This window comes from Poromitra crassiceps (assembly GCF_964638095.1).
Source record: "Poromitra crassiceps genome assembly, chromosome: 5".
Lineage (NCBI taxonomy): Eukaryota > Metazoa > Chordata > Actinopteri > Beryciformes > Melamphaidae > Poromitra > Poromitra crassiceps.
In genome coordinates, this window is record NC_139642.1 from 44720345 (window position 1) to 44736952 (window position 16608).

The window sequence follows — 16608 nt, forward strand, 5'->3', positions numbered from 1 at the left end:
ACACCCCCTCCCACCCCTACTTTAACCAGGCCTACACCCCCTCCCACCCCCCACTTTAACCAGGCCTACACCCCCTCCCACCCCTACTTTAACCAGGCCTACACCCCCTCCCACCCCCCACTTTAACCAGGCCTACACCCCCTCCCACCCCCCACTTTAACCAGGCCTACACCCCCTCCCACCCCCCACTTTAACCAGGCCTACACCCCCTCCCACCCCTACTTTAACCAGGCCTACACCCCCTCCCACCCCCCACTTTAACCAGGCCTACACCCCCTCCCACCCCCCACTTTAACCAGGCCTACACCCCCTCCCACCCCCCACTTTTGATCTCACCAGGTGGGGGCAGCAGTGCAGATGTGATTTGAACAGGTGACTCGGGGATGTTTTGCATTTGGTTCATGCGCCACATGGCTCGTCTGTCAATACATATGGTAAAAGCAGCGTCAGCAGGTTTAATACATATGCAAAAGGCCCCAGGCATGTTGTGGCTTCTTTTACATTTTAATGGAAAAACTGGGAATGACAGATAAAGCCATTGATGGAAAATGAAACATTTCTATGCTTTCCCAAGCAGATAGCAAAGGAGACGTCTTTTCAGGCTATCTAATCCATAACTGCCCTCTGGAATCCAATCTTTCAAGACTCACCTGGCTTCACATAGCCAAGAATAGACAAACCGTATCCGTACGACGCATTCAAACTACAAGACAAAGACTACAAGACAAACTATTATGATATGTTCACATTTATTGTGCAGTGACTGTTATATACATACATTTTATACACCTAATTTACATGAACAGAAATAAATTAATCTACTAATGTTCCGTAACTCATCTTGCTTTAGTGTTGACACTGGACACACCAACAGAAAATGTTGAGGACAGAAATCAAACAAAGGAGCACAATTTCAAGTGACACATGAGTGACAAGGCAGTAATATATGAGAATTCAGTTTACTCTACTTTAAGTTAGTGTTTATTATATTACATAATATTTAAAGAAGCAGATGATAAGATTTTAAGCATTCAATTATCTCTCAAATGTTACAAACATCCAGAGGAATCCATGAATGAAAGTATTCTGTGAAAGGCCAGAGGTCACTACTGTGCCTCTCTACAAAGCTTTTTAAATCTGGTGACGAGGTCAGGCAATAAAGACAGCTCCATGCAGCTTTATGCCTGAAAATCTCTCTCTTGCAGAGATCACAGTCCCACTTGTGTATCCAGAGATGGCAGTTTTTTCTGCTGAATGCATTTCAAATACACATTTACTGTACTTGCATTTGTAATTTGCATTCTGCAGGTGCCGAAAACATATATACTTTGTACTTCTGAATATTCTTTAGTATTTTTTGCATTTAAAATACATTTTAAAAACGTACATCTAGGAGGAGAAGAGCTTTTGCACACCTAGAACGACAGGTGCGTAGGAGGACAAAAGCCAACTATAATAATAAAAAGGAGGAGTCCCACAACACTGTCTTCACTTGCAAATAAAGAGTTTAATAAACCAAAGAAGAAACAGGAAATTAAAATTAAGATAAAAATTCTAAAAACTATTTCAACAACTGAACAGACTAACAGGGCGGTCGGGTCACTTCAGTCCGATCCACATAGCGTTGTGAGGCGATTCTGCAGCGGCCGAATGCTCTTCAGGGCGTTCTCTTGGGGTGACGAGGGGAGTGGGGCCCATCAACAAAGAAGAGTCCAGCAGACTCCTGGCAGGCGTGATGACCACAGGCTTCCTGTTGGATCTGGATGTTCTTCTGATAGAGGTGTTCCGCTTGCTAACTGACAGAGCCTTAGCTCTTTTTGATGTGGTTGGTGGCGTCTTTGAAGTTTTCCCCTCCTTCACTGTGTTCTCGTTCTGGGTGTTCTCATCTTCTGAACTTGCAGCCTTTTTATTTGATGCTTTCTTGACTGATTTAGTATGCATGACTGCATGGTCCTCCACCAGGACACACTCAACCTTCGCAAGTTCCTCTTCTCTCTTTGAGTTTTCCACTTCAGGTGACTTGGGTTTCTCTGACCTGAAATATCCCAACCAGTTCAAGGTCCTGACAACCTTGGGGAGTTTGATGATATATAGCCATGTTGTAGCTGTTGTCACCGCTTTTCAACAGATGGTTTAGCTTCTCCTTCAGTTGCCCGACTCTGGGCTTCACCTCACCATGCTCTCAAAATCCTCTAGCAAGGCTTCCAGCTTGGCCACCCTGGGCTTGTTTTTACGTTGCTTGGTTGTCCTTTTCCTCTGAGCTATGTCTCATCTGATGTTTTCTTCACTAACTCGGAGTCACTAGAGCTCCGCTCCCTCCACAAAGCAGGACTTCAAATCTCCGCGCAAGGAGGAACCACGGTGCCACGGTTAGTCTGTTCAGTTGTTGAAATACTGTACTTGTTAGAATTTGTATCTTTATTTTATTTTCCTGTTTCCTGTTTTTTTATTTTTTGTTTATTAAACTCTTTATTTGCAAGTGAAAACAGTGTTGCGGGAGTCCTCCCTTTTATTTTTTCAAACAGACATCTACGTGAAAGAACTCGAAGGTGATAGTAAGCAAATGAGACTCGATGATAAACAAAGCCTCTTAGACCAGTTATGTTATGTACCAGTTAGGCTCAAAGGGAAGATTTTAATCTTAGCACAATAGGTAGAAGTTTATTTGGTTTTGGATGTTTAGAAATCACTGTTTCAACCTGTTCATCACTTGCCTATCAAGGAGGAGTTGAGAGCTGTATTTTCAAAATACAATCATGCATTTGATATACATGTATTTTTATTTCAACACATTGCTCTTCACCAATATTTTGTCGATATATATATTGATACGATTTTGTGTAGGGGGATTTGGAATTGGTAGCAAGATACATTTTAATGTAGTTTTGCCTATCTGTGCGTATACTTAGCCTGAGGATGCTAAGTAGGTAGCTAGCAATGTCTGGGGACACTGCGGCGGTGAACATGAAGACTACCTAAAATCTTACAAACTGCATCTTTAATATGTTAGAGATGACTATTACTATTGTGCTAAATATTCAGTACATACATACAGATAGCAAAGATAAAATACAACTCGACTAATCCATGTGTTCTTTATAAAAAAGTAAATCTAACAAGCTAATGCGGAAATTATCTCAATTGTGTACATTTTAGTGTATGCAAACAATACAAAATACATTACTTTCAGTGGCCAGGGCCCAAACGGGTCAAAATGTGGCAGGGGTGGGGGGGGGGGAGAAAAGAAACATGTAAACGATTGGAGAAATCCTCTCTAGGTGCCCCCTGTACATAAACTGTAAAGAAATAGAGACACTGACCTGCTCTCATCTTTTCAGTCTAAAGGAACTGACGGGGGGAAATCTAAATCTACTGCTAGCTTTATGACAAACACCGACGCTAACTAGAGTGACATGCCTAAGAAACACGAAACACCACATCAACTCCAGCCTCCCCTTACCATACAGAAGCACATACACAATCTACTAGGATACAGTAATGGATCTTAAGCACTCAACTATTCTAAGCTTTTCAAACATGCAGCCTGTGGTGAGCTTCTACAGTACTATTCAGTAGTGGTGGTGGTACATTTGCTGTGTATGTGTGTGTGTGTAACTCACTCTGATGGGAAACTCAGACTTTGCATGTATTACTACTATTATTTCCCTCACCAGATTTTCACCGTGTGGCACTGTTGTTCCGGCAGCCTGGCACCAAATTCTCCAACCACAACCCTCCACTTCAAGTGATAACCACCTCAGAGGCCCAGCAGCCATCTTCTCACCAGGCCGTACAGGAACATCTGATTATTGCACACTAGCACTGAACTTGCAAATGTTCATGCAGAATGTATGAGAAACACCACTACGCTCAAATCAGTGCTTGCCCAGATGTGGCAGATGATCGTACAATTCTTTGGAAGACTAAAAAGACATTATTGGGGAGGGTTGGGGACATACAACTATGTGGCACACTTCTTAGGCTCCTACGGGGCTAGTGTTACAACCTGGGTTGGGCAGACTGAGGTGTAATGATGGTTTAGAAAATCAATATTAGGACACTCCACATTCTGCCTGACAGCGGTTGCACTACCTTCTTTAGACAGTAGAAAAGGAGGAGGAGTGTTTGAGTATGATAATTGCACTGACGAGGAAAAGGGAAAGAGCCCATTTCTGTGAGGGAATCTAGCAACCTCTTGGTCAAGTAAATTCTAACTTTTGCTCGTAAAATATATTACATCCATAGCCGACATTCCTAGCATGGTTTCTGTTAAAACACAAAAATAGTTATTAGACTCACAGAAAGAATCCCAGCAAAGAAAGGATAGGTGCCAGGGCTCATTCATTTGGAGTTGAGATCTAAAGATAGTTACAGTTATAAAAAGCAAGAGATAACGATAAAATAAAAGCAATCTTACACATTTTCCTCAGTAGCAACTCCATGCACTAGACTAGTGACTAGACAAGTGGAAGGGTTGTAAGGCGAAACAGTGAGCAGGAGGACGAGACGAGAAGGGGAGACTTAGGAGTGAGAAGGGTCTGCCTTGATGGACCTGGTGCTTACTGGGTTGATTCATCTCCTCACGTCCTCAGGGGGACTGCGGGCCTGACCTGTAGCTCTTGAAGCTTCCCAGCAGACTCTGCACCCCCTTCTTGACCCGTCGAGCCACCGAGTCGGCAGGAGGCGTGGGCAGACAGGAGCCCAGGCTGGGGGGACGTGCATCCAGACACTTCTGGTAGCGAAGCTATCGACAGGAAACATCAACACCTTTAACATAATGCCTAAGAAACACTAGATCAAAGCCTGAATACTGGACTGAACATGTGAAACCACAATCCTGCCAAATTAACTTCCCGTTTCGGGAGAGGCTAACGGTGGGTTCACACCGACGACCCAAGCCTTGCCTATGCCTTGCCTTTACCCACGCTTTTTAATAGGCGTCCGTTTTAGTCAACGAGGCTGTGTACACCGTGCGCCTGAGCGTGAACCCTGCGTGTACCCACGCCTTGCCTGTGCCTTGCCGATTTTATCGAATAGGCGTGAGTTCTATTTTGAAGCCGACAAGGCGCGTGCAGGCAGACTTCTTCTGTCAAGCCATGAAAGAAAAACGCACAATATCCGTCGGAAATGGCAAAATCAACTGAATTTCAAAATAAAATGGAGTTACTACAACAGTGGAGCAGAGAGAGAGAGAGATTGACGGGTGGCTATCACGTGGGGCTTTCTCCCCGTCGGCAAACAAATCTTCATGAGAGAGAATAGCGACCGAAGAAGCAAGATGGACAATGTTGTTGTGCCAGCACATATTCTTGCAAGATCACCTCTCTAAAATGTCCGACTATAGTCAGACCTGGTTATACATATCCAGCATCAATAGAACATTAAATATATCTGATTTATTTTACCTAGAGGCTACCCATGACAATTCTGGACAACACGTGAAAAAATACAGTCGGGGGAGAGGAGAGGCGCTTGTGACTTGGCTCCAGGTTTCGGCGTGCGGTGTGATCGCAAAAGCGTGTAACAGGTTCACGCCCAGCTCGGCGTAGGCGTGGGTTGAGGCAAGGCAAGGCGTAGCTTGTCTGTGTGAACTAAGCGTAAAGAAGGAACCACTTGTCAGAATTGCTACACACGCGATATACATCTCTCCAGCGTCTCCTTCAGGGAACACAGGCATTTGGAAGTAATTTACATCCTTCAGAGAACACGGCCATTTGGAAGTCATTTACATCCCCTGCCCATCTTTTCATCTCTGCGTTTTACACGCCTTTGATCCCTTGGGTTTGTTTGGGACTCACCATGCAGGCGGCCTGGACGGCCTCACTCAGACTGGCGGCGTTGGGCTCGCACCAGAACATGTGACAGATGAAATCCCGGGGGCCTTCAGCCATGATGAAGGCAAAGCTGTGGACATCCTGCCCCACACCCATGAAAGACAGGAAGCGCACCCTGCACTCTGACAGCACCTCCTCAGTCTGGGGGTAGAAATACCAACCGTACAGAAAGCACTCACCGTTAAGTCATTTCTTCAATTAAATCGTGGCTTTTGGGACACTGTCTGCCACTCGGGTTCAGGGTGGCATTATAATGGATACAAAATGTATTAATTTCAGACATTTTCACGATTCACAATGTGCAACACAATATTTTTGTTTTACTGTTCCAAGGCTTGGCTACAAGTTACTGAAAAGTACCCCAAACCGGCAACACTACGGTACTTTATTTGTAGCCTTTAAAGAAAGTATAAGCCAACAAGAAGAAATTATATAACATTTTAGCTCATCAAATTGAGGTTTTTTTAAGCCTTCATTTTCTACTGTGCCCTTTCCGAAATAGAAGGTTACTGTGTCCATTATGCCATCAATAGCTTTTCATTTCATGTGGAGCGCTTCTCTCAAATGACTTGCCTAGCAGAGCACCTTTGACTGTTCACAACTGTTCAAGCACCATGTTGAGCCACACAATGTTAAGCTTTCAGCATGTTCTTTTGTGGGCTTCCTGCAGAGATGACTCAACTGGATGGTTATGTTACCGCCTGCTGAACCAATGTTGAAAATGTTTTTGAGCGATGTGTGCTGTGAGGAGTGACGGACTCGGCTAATCTGACTGAAGCCATTCCAAACAGCGGAAACAGTGGAACCTTTTTTGAAAGATTCTTCTTCCACCGCCTCTCCGAGCTATGTCAAATTTTTTGTTTATAAAAGCTAGGGGTGCACCGATCGATCTGCACGCAATCTGTATCGGCCGATTTGGACCTCAAATATGTGATCTGCTGTTTCCGATATTCCTTTAATTTTGCCGATCGCATAGCCGATCATGCTGCACGTGAGAAACATGAGGCAGCCCATTTTCATGTCTTCAAAGTCTATCGTTTAACTTTCATATTGTGCTCTAACGTTTATATCATTGTGTTGCAAAGCACACGCTTTGCTTTCATCAGTGTACTCACCTCCATGCACACACCGCACCAGACTGTCAACACACCTCTTGCGTCTTTGAATCACACAAATCAGCTGGTGATTACAGCAGACTCAGCAGAGAAGTTACCTCCAGTCCTCCCGCCTACCGAGGCATTTGCATGCTGTTAAATCCGTGTGTATTAAAGTCCCAGATTAACGTGGTAGTCGGGGTAGTGCACGCGCACACACAGACAATTTCCACGCAAGCATTGATGTTCCCGCGGGCACTTTGAAGGAAGCGAAAGTGTGCTGCTATGTGGATGTGCGCTCCATTCAGACGGATGCGCTAATTAATGCCACTACTCAGATGGAGTTTAGCTCGTGTGTAGCTTGTGATTCTGTTGTTTCTCCCGTCATGTAACCCTGTCACCATTATGTAGATCGCACTCATAGTGCTGCTAATTATAACACTGTAACTCGGCCTCGATGGGCGGGTCGTTTTGATGTTCGTTCGATGCGGATCCCAATGTATGACGGTTATTGTGCATAACCCCGGTTCTATGAGTGGGAGCTCTTTGGCTTTAGTCATGGTTCAAGACTGGTGTTTAAGAGTAACTGACTTACAGTTTACCTAATTATCATTTATATATTATTAGTTGTTAATTATCACTATAATTGGCCTATATAACAGCAAGCTTGGTTACTGACCTGTTTGTATATTTTATTGCCTCCTTTTTCCAGACCACACACAATCCTACTATTCCTGTCATAATGCTGTAAAAAGCCTATACTGCTGTACTGTACTGAAGAGAACTGACAACTAAACGGTTGAACTCCCATCTGTCTCATGTTGGCAGTTTCCTTTAGCCTACAAAATATAAAATAAATATATATATATATATCGGTGATCGGTAATCGGTAATCGGTGATCGGTCGATGATCGGTTGGGCAGATATTTCTCATAGGTGATCGGCAATCGGTGATCGGTGGCAAAAAACGTGATCGGTGCACCCCTAATAAAAGCCAAACTAATCTTCCCCGGCTGGAAGTAAATGTCACAGAGAAAAACGGACATGTCCATCACAGTAAGAATACATGCAATCTAGTTTTAATGTAAAGTTATGGTGAAACCTTTGATTGAAAATGACAATTATATCACCCACCCAAAGTCCATGTCATGTTGAGATTTGAGTGCCTCACCTGTCTTGAAAGTATTGTAAGAGTGGCTGGAGCAACATTAACAAAGACAGGAGTCCAGTCATGCTTATCTTTGCCATTCATTGCTGCCGCAAGCGCATCATTGATTGTGTCCATACCTGAGAAGTGCATAGGAGACAAAAATAAACAAACACATACATAAAAAATAACCTAAAGGTTGACTGGGTTGTAAATCACTGTCTTGATTAGGTCATGGAAAGCGTAGTGGTATTTCAAGGAACGTTGTTCACTTAGGTCGCTTTCACATATAAGCTGTTTGGTCCGCTTTAAATGCACCAGAGTTCGTTTCCTCGAATAGTGCATTTCGTTTGGGGTGGTGTGAAAGCGCAAATGAACTCTGGGGCGGAACAAACAAACTCTGGTCCGCTTGAAAACGTGGGTCTCGGTTCGCTTCCAAGTGAACCCTGGCACCGGACTAAACACAAGAGCGGCAGTGCATCTGATGCACTCATGCAGTGCATCATGAGTAGAAGACGGTAGAATGTAGAAGGGAGCAAAACAAACACTGCGGTGGGCACACACGTGTACTACAGCACGTGACGTACGTTGTCATAACAACAACAACACATCGTTTCTCAACAGCTTTCTCCTTCGGTACATTAGGCTACTCGTCTCATCTGCAGAATGAAATGTTCAACAGATTGCTGCCTCATCTGCTGCTCATATTGGGCACATTCTTGTCAAATATTTATTTGATAGTAACACCAATGTAAAACCAGAAATCCCAATATCGCAGGTGGAGTTGCTCCATGGTTTGTGTTTTGCGGATTCACTTGTGTTGTTCAGTCAGCCCTCAGCCAAGCAAGAAGCCTGCTCAAGAGGAGAGATTTCCCTTCTCAATTCTGTCCAATAGACGAGTGACTGTTTCGACCACGTGACATTGTTCAGAAAGTTTGGTGCGCTTGACAAATTGCATGTGTGAAAGCGAACCAGACCAAATGAAAATCGCAAAACAATGTTGCAACTTCACCCCCCCGAATCGCACAGAGTCCACCAGCTTATATGTGAAAGCGACCTTAAACTGTTACATCTCTGAAGGGCTTTTCCTTATCCATGCAGTCCTTACCGACTGGCTTGGCCACAGTCACATTACCAAGGTAATAAACATGGAAGCGCTGGAAGAGTTCATTTTTGGGAACAGGAAACTCTGGTAAAAGAGAAAGTAGGATTAAGTACGATATTTCCACATATGTTCACAAATACAGGGCTTTTACTGTGAACATTAAACATATTGTGAAGATTAAAAACATGTATGCCCCTAAAAGCATTGCTATACCTTCAACAGGGATGCCCATAGGATTACAGGGGTCAGAGTTGAGCCTGCTCACTCCTGGCTTGGCTGCCTTTCTCTCTATCATGATCTGAAGTTGGATTGGAGGTGGTAAGGTGATGATTATGAATGCTTGATGAAGAATCAAGGCATTTTCATGAATACATAATCACACAGAATTCACAATGAGCATGCGGTCTGACCTTTGAGCACATCTCATGCAGGCTGGTGGCGATGTTCTTGGCAGGCGAGTCGCAGCGGAAAACGTGACATTTCAGAACTTGGGTCAGGTTGTCTCGAGCCACATAAGCAAAATCTCTGTAGGTGAAAGAAAATGGACAGAAACCATATCCAGATACAGAAACATGAGTATCAGACACAAATACGCATAGGGGAACGTCACAATACACATACTAGTACAAACACCACATGTGACAAACATTTGACAAAACTTCTAGGCATAATAATCATTGAAGTATACCTTTCCCTGTTCACAATGGGAAATGCAGCATGGAAGAAAAACATATGCTTGTTAGAATACAGTGTCGCAGGAAACTATTTAAGAAACACATCAGAGGAAAAATCAGGACATGCCAGGATGGTGTTTTTTTATGAAGATCTGTAATACTCCAAACACTCCAGCAGAGGGCAGTACTTCACCAGGGATAGACTATGTTGGGATTGCCAAAGGGGATTTCTTAAAGAATGCCAAGCCTGTGCTATGAGTCATAATGACGGCTACAGCTGTCTGTGCATTACTTAAAATGGCAAAAATAACCGCTGGGTGCAAATTCAGCAGGTTTGTGGTGCAACAGCCAGAAGTGTGAGACAAAGACCATGTGTCCACTCCTGACACGCATGATCCGTACTTTTTAGGATATTTATCAAATGAAAAGGATTGCCAGATTTACTGTAGCCAATACCCTCACTTATGGTGTAAATTCACGCTCAAGCAGCTGTTACTAGAATAGTTCTAAGTGACTGTTCTCAGTTATTCATACCCAAGGAAGCAGAAGGAAACAATTTTCTGAAACAAACATTTCAAGCCCTTGTTCACTTTGATTGATGAGTTTTGGTTTGAAGCCATAAGAAAAATGTTTTGATAGAAGATGCTCTTATAGAAACTACAAAACTTTGAAATGTGAATTAAAAAACTCATAAAGCCCCTTCATGTCAAGTGAATGATGTGGTCATGCTTCTAAACCCCAAAAACATACTATTACATGGGAAAATGCAAGAAGCCAGAGCGAAGCTTTAGTGCTTCCTTAAAAACAAAACAGAGCCTCTTTTGATGCGTATTTTCTTCTAAGTACATTAAGAGTTTGGCACATAAAGCTTGACTGTGGATACTGACCTGCCATTGTCTCTGCCTACCCCCCACACGCGGATGCTGGCGATGGGCTGAGCATGCAACAGAGTCTGGCCCAGTGGGTCAATCAAGTTCATGGTGTCATTCTCCAGGACCATCAGCATATCCTTTCCCTGTCAAAACAGATGCACACACTCTTAACAATGAGGAGTCTGGCTTAGAAATCCTTGTGCAACAGAGTAATTTGTGAACTAGAAATAGGTAATCAAATGGTTCAGATATATTTAGAAACAGGACCACATAACATTTCACTTGGACCAAAATGAAAGAAAAAGAAAATTCAATGTTTGTTTGTTTTTAGGTCTGAGTGAAATGTTCTATGGTCTCTCCCGAGTTCTAAATATAGCTGAACCGTTTGGTTTGACCAAGTAAAACTATTTTTATAAGCATTTTACGAAATGTCTATGGGAAAATAAATAGCGGATGAAAATCTCTGGTACAGTGCTGAAGCAGGAAGTAGGCGGTCACTTTGTCTCTCTATACAACAGTTGCCAAGGCAAATTTTCACAACAGCTTAAAACTAAAGCTCAAGACACAATCACATAACCATACACCCCATTTACAACTGGTATCGAAACGAGATCTGTACCTGCATAACATCTAGATCAGGAAAAACGCAACATGAACACGTTTATGCAACATGAAAATGCACATAGCATTGTGATCACAATGTGATTGGATCTCAGCCCAGCCAGCTTTAATGCAATCCGTACGTACATTACTAACACAATATACATACAAGTCATCACATTTGTGAGAAAATACCATCCAGGGGGTAACAAAGTGATGACGCGCTGAAGTTTGAAATCTACTCAAGCATCATCTTCTCCCACCAGTCATGGCCTTTCCTTTCCCTCAGCCATTTCGTGAAGCAGTCATTGTAGCAGCCTTCACAGCAGCTGCAGGGTTTACAGACTACTAGTGCTGCAAAAACGCCTGGTCGTTGTTTCTGCTGCCTCCTACGAAAGAGTCGTAAAAGACGAGCCTTTCCGCTCAAATGAAACATAAATCCAGACTGTAGTATCGTGTCTAATGACCCTAAACCTGCCATGTTTGTTCTTGTTGACAATGCCTCCTCCCCACCTACTCATCTGCTTTGCATTGTGGGTGCCAAAAAATCTGATCTATTCACAATGCAGACAGAATGCAACAAGAACACATGTAAGTACCAGGTGTAACAAATGGCATGATCAGATTGTTCATATCTGGACATCTACCATATCTGGATACAGATTAGGGATGGGCACGATTAATCAATGTTCGATACTTGACCGTTAAGGATTTTGACGATCGCATGGAATTTGGTCGATCTAAACTTGGTATCAAATAGAGGTTGAATGAATGAATTTCACTACATGGCAGCAATGAGACATCTTACCAACTGCAATTTAACTATTTTTAGGAGACAGAGAGAACTGAATACTCAGCTGCCTACAGCCTGCCCTAGAAATTGAAAGAAAGCATGCGCTAGTCAAAGGAAGCACATCAGCCCACCAGAAACTTTAATATCTGCGCAAATAATCATGCAAAAGTTACAAAGTGTCAATATATTTTGCGAATGTAGATGCACAGGTTATGTAATTGGCTTGTCATAACTGGCATTCCAGGAATATCGCTACTCATGATCCTGCGGCTCATGGCACGAGGGGAACCGCAAGCCGGTTCCGTCCTCTGGTGCTGCGGGTAGTGCGCCAGCCAGGCACTGTAACCTGGATTTACACTATATTGTGTTTATAACATAGACTGTTATTGAAACGTGACTGGTATATATGGAATACGGATACTCTCACAATGCTGTTTCAGTTGGACTTTAAGCTGTCTATCACCATGGAAGTGAAGAGATTGTGTAAGGACGAAACCCCGCATTCCGCCGCATCCACAACATTGCCTCAAACAGTGGAAGCCATGCCATTATTAGACTGTCTTCTTTGTTTAACAAACTACCTTGTTTAAAATGTTTGTTGATGGAATATAAGTTCTTCGAATAAAGATTTCATTGAGGAAAAACATGTTTTTTTTAGTGTACTATTTTCTGCCATAGGCAATATACATACATACATACTGTACATACATACATACATACATATATAAAGATTAATTGATAATTTATCGTTAATTCACCCTATGATCAATTAAGGACATTTCTTCAAATGCCCATCCCTAACACCGATCATATTTTACCACCAGGTGTAAATGGGGCCATGATGCCTGAAGTCATGAGTAATACTTCAGGAACCACTTGAGATAATGGCTTAATATTCTGTTGAGCTGCCAACTTGCTCTGAGAAGCAAAGCAAAATTCACACAGACAGGAATAGTCAGTGAACTTCTTATGCGGTGCAATCAACTCCTCACCTCTCCCCAGATACCGGCAGTGTCGTGAAGGTTGTGTTTGTGATAAGAGAGCTGCCTGATGCAGTTGTTGACAGCAACACTGCTCTTGCCCGGTGCCATGTCCTCCTCAGACATCTCTACCCAGCCCAGGGAGCGCACTGCAAAACACTGGAATAGCACAAAGAGGCCAGTGGCCACATATTAACACAAGACTGAAGCGGGGTGGTGGAAAACATTCCAGTTAGGAAAGGGCGGAGAGTTTGAGGTTTGTTGACAGAAGGCCGAGCCAACAAACTGCCCACTTCCTTTTGGGATCGCCTATTTCAGTGAGCCACTCAGTGTTGGTGAACACACACAGGTTTTCTTTTATATTCATTTAGCTGTGTTGTCTCCCATATAACTGAAAGCACAATGATCCAAATATATCAAAATGACAGGAAATATTCATTCCATAATATCCAAAAACAAACGGCAAAGTGTGAATGGAACAGATGCTGAAATGGGTCCAAGAGCTAGCCTCAGTTCAGAAACAAAATTAACCTCACTCATCACAGCTTCAACAGGAAACAATGCTTTACCTTAGTTTCTAAGTCTGTGCAGAGTGGAGCAAGCTTTTCTTCCTCCTCAGACTGGGAGCAATTGTAGCTACAGAGACAGACAGAGACAGAGACAGAGAGAGAGGATGAGAACAGCTGAAAATATAAAACTGACTATAAAGAGTAAGACTTGCATGTAACTAGCTTCACCACCACCAGCACCTACTTCAGGTTAATGGATGCATAGCGTAGAGTTGCCCCTTCGAACTCCTTCAGGCTTTGGTCAGAAGCCCCCTCCCCCTCCCCCTCCTGCAAAGGGGACACAAGAGTTAAATGTATCACTGGTCAGCACACATCGTAGCCTTCAATGAATTGCATAACATCTATTCAGCAGCTGCTGGGATAGAGAACTCCACTAGGCATTTCTCAGAGATCCCCATTTTCAAATGTCAAATTTATTTTCACCCCAACGTATCATAGTTTAATAATTTTTTGTTTTTATTTTTCAGCACCTATTATTCTACGGTTCAGCATTTCCATGCACAATGAGAGACAAAGAAGGAGGTTCTGAAATCAATCTAACTGGTAACCTTTCAACAACACATTTTTGAATTAGTAACACTGAAAATGTTGGATTATTGGCAGGTAAATTGGTAATTTGTTTAACCGACTAGTATTTTAATTCCAATTTCTCCTGTTTATCTCAAGTAGGCTATTTCACATTTTGTAAAAACTTACCTTCCACAGTTCCCCATCACCAGCTGCTTCATCTGGGTTGGAAAGTTGAGCCCAAGATTCCTAGGAAAAGTAACAGAAGACATGATCGTCTACAGAAACATGTGCCGGTGTGCATGTGGGAGCACAATGTGTGATTGACCTCACCTCAACCTCCTCGCAGGGTGTCGTCTCCAGGGACATACTGGAGGACATTATGGAGTCGCCAACTTTACCCAGGGGTGACGGAGGCTCCCACTGGGTGGTGCCTGTGGGGATGTGCCAGTAGTAGGTGCCTGATGTGTCTCGCACTCGCATCCAGCCTGAGGGCAGGTCTGTGTCCGTCTCAAAGGCATTGGAATCCCAGAATGATTCTGAGAGGCAAAGAGCAAAGGAGAAGTTAAATTGTAGTCAGTATTTGGTTGTAACAGAAAATTAATACAACTCTGGCTGTGAATAAAGCAGAACAGAAAATGATGAGCAATTTTCAAACACACCTACATATAAAATCCATGTAGTTGCTCTTACTTACCTTTGTTACCATTTGGAGAGCTGTCAGCTGTGTTGTCCTGAGACAACGCGGGCCAGCTGGCCTCTTCATCACTTGGCGTGCCGTTCACATTGGAGAAGAGGAGACAGGCGTTCCTGCCCGCAACGCTGCCATCTTTCTGAGACTCCAGGTCACTCGTTTCCTCTGCCTCTTCTCTGGCAATACTCGACGTCTCCTCCTCTCCCTCTGATTTATCCTCCTCCTTCTCTTTGTCATCTTCATCTCGCTCTTTCTCTTCTGCAGAATCCAGAGTGTCGATAAGTAGTGGCTCATTAAGGAGGTTCTTGGACTCCTCAATGAGGCCCGGGGTCATTGCTGTTTTGGGAGACTTGTTCTGCTCCTCGTTTCCCTGTTGTTCTTCCTGAGTGGTGTTCTGATGAGGGAAATCATCCTTGTTCCCATTGTCGTCTATATTGCAGTTGTGGTCCTGGTCGTGCTGGTTCTCAGCTACTTTCCGCAGCTGGTTCTGGCCTTCCTTGACCCATTTGGCATTGTTGCCAGTGGAGTCCTGCTCACGCTCACCCCAATGGCTGCTTTCATTCAGCTTGTTCTTCAGCTCTTCATCTTGCTTTTGTTTATTTACTACATATGACATGTCATCATCGTCATGGCCACCCATGGTAACGTTACCATTTAACAGCTCTGAGGGAGAAGGAGGTTGAGATTTATTAGCGTTAGCTGGCTAAGTTAGCTTTTTGGCGACGATTCAATATCGAGATCAGAACCGTTATAACGCTACTGTTTGAACTAAATGGCAATACAACTGGATAAACAATAGTTTATATTATTAAATATCTGGGACTGTGTAAAGTCAGAACTGCAACCAAGCTTTAGCTCGATGCCACAGCGATAAGCAGCTCGGTTCTCGACACCGAAGACAGTTTCTCATTCGTCTCTTCCGGTTGTCGCAGGCACTGTAGATACGTTTCCATGGTTTTCAGGGCGAATAGGGAACGTACTTCTGCAGCTTCGTGCTGCATTTGCCACCGCGACCTTTTTCCGTTTTGATCATGACAAAATATATATCGAGTCCTGGGCTAAATGCCCCGTAATCTATCCAATCAGATAGCTAACAACTAAAATCTGATGTTAACAACGGGGTTCCTCTGCCTTTCCGAAGCCCTGCCACTCCGAACGTTAACTTCCATTATTCGGACTGGCGGTCGTTCACCTTAGAAGCCGCAATGCCGACATTAGGTTTAGGCGTGGGGGTGGGAGAGGTTAGGTTTTGGGTTAGGGTCTGGGGGAGGTTACGTTTAGGCATGGGGGGAGGTTAGGTTTGGCGTGGGGGCTGGGAGAGGTTAGTGAAAAACGGGGAATATAGACCCCCTTTCTGAGTGCCGATATTTCGGAGTGGCAGAACGTCGGAGTGGCAGCACGTCGGAGTGGCAGCATGTAACCGTTAACAACACACCCAGCAGTAAAACCAAGTGAAATATCTCGTATGGCTTGCTTCGCCTCAGCTGGAAATAACGGGCACCATCCGCCATCATCACCATCGATGTTAGCTGTTAGCTCGCTAACGTTACAGCTAGCTAAACTTCCAAACAGGGGAAACAACGCGTTGGCGGTGACAGCGATTTCTAGTGATAGTGTTAAAAATGCCAACTTACCAGCTCTGTCGATCCCCCCTATTTTCAAGATATAACTGCTTGTATCAGCTACATATTTCCCACAAACCAAAGAAGCTCGTTTGGTTTCTAGGTGCTGTTTGCTGC

General features: G+C 43.6%; 1 protein-coding gene and 1 pseudogene across 2 annotated transcripts; both read right to left on the reverse strand.

Moving 5' to 3' along the window:
* Positions 1-744: 744 nt before the first annotated feature.
* Positions 745-3330, reverse strand: LOC310776501 (borealin-like; annotated as a pseudogene). The gene is made up of 2 exons: positions 3321-3330; positions 745-2261 (listed from the first exon to the last, which is right to left on the reverse strand). The product of its transcript is annotated as a borealin-like (transcript).
* Positions 2442-16608, reverse strand: apbb1 (amyloid beta (A4) precursor protein-binding, family B, member 1 (Fe65)). The gene is made up of 14 exons (XM_083636925.1): positions 16504-16608; positions 14873-15532; positions 14509-14714; positions 14365-14424; positions 13853-13935; positions 13669-13735; positions 13112-13258; positions 10742-10869; positions 9591-9705; positions 9394-9478; positions 9184-9264; positions 8100-8215; positions 5799-5975; positions 2442-4744 (listed from the first exon to the last, which is right to left on the reverse strand). The coding sequence occupies exons 2-14, from the start codon at positions 15507-15509 to the stop codon at positions 4589-4591; spliced, it is 2058 nt and encodes a 685-aa protein (XP_083493051.1). The 5' UTR covers positions 15510-15532; positions 16504-16608; the 3' UTR covers positions 2442-4588.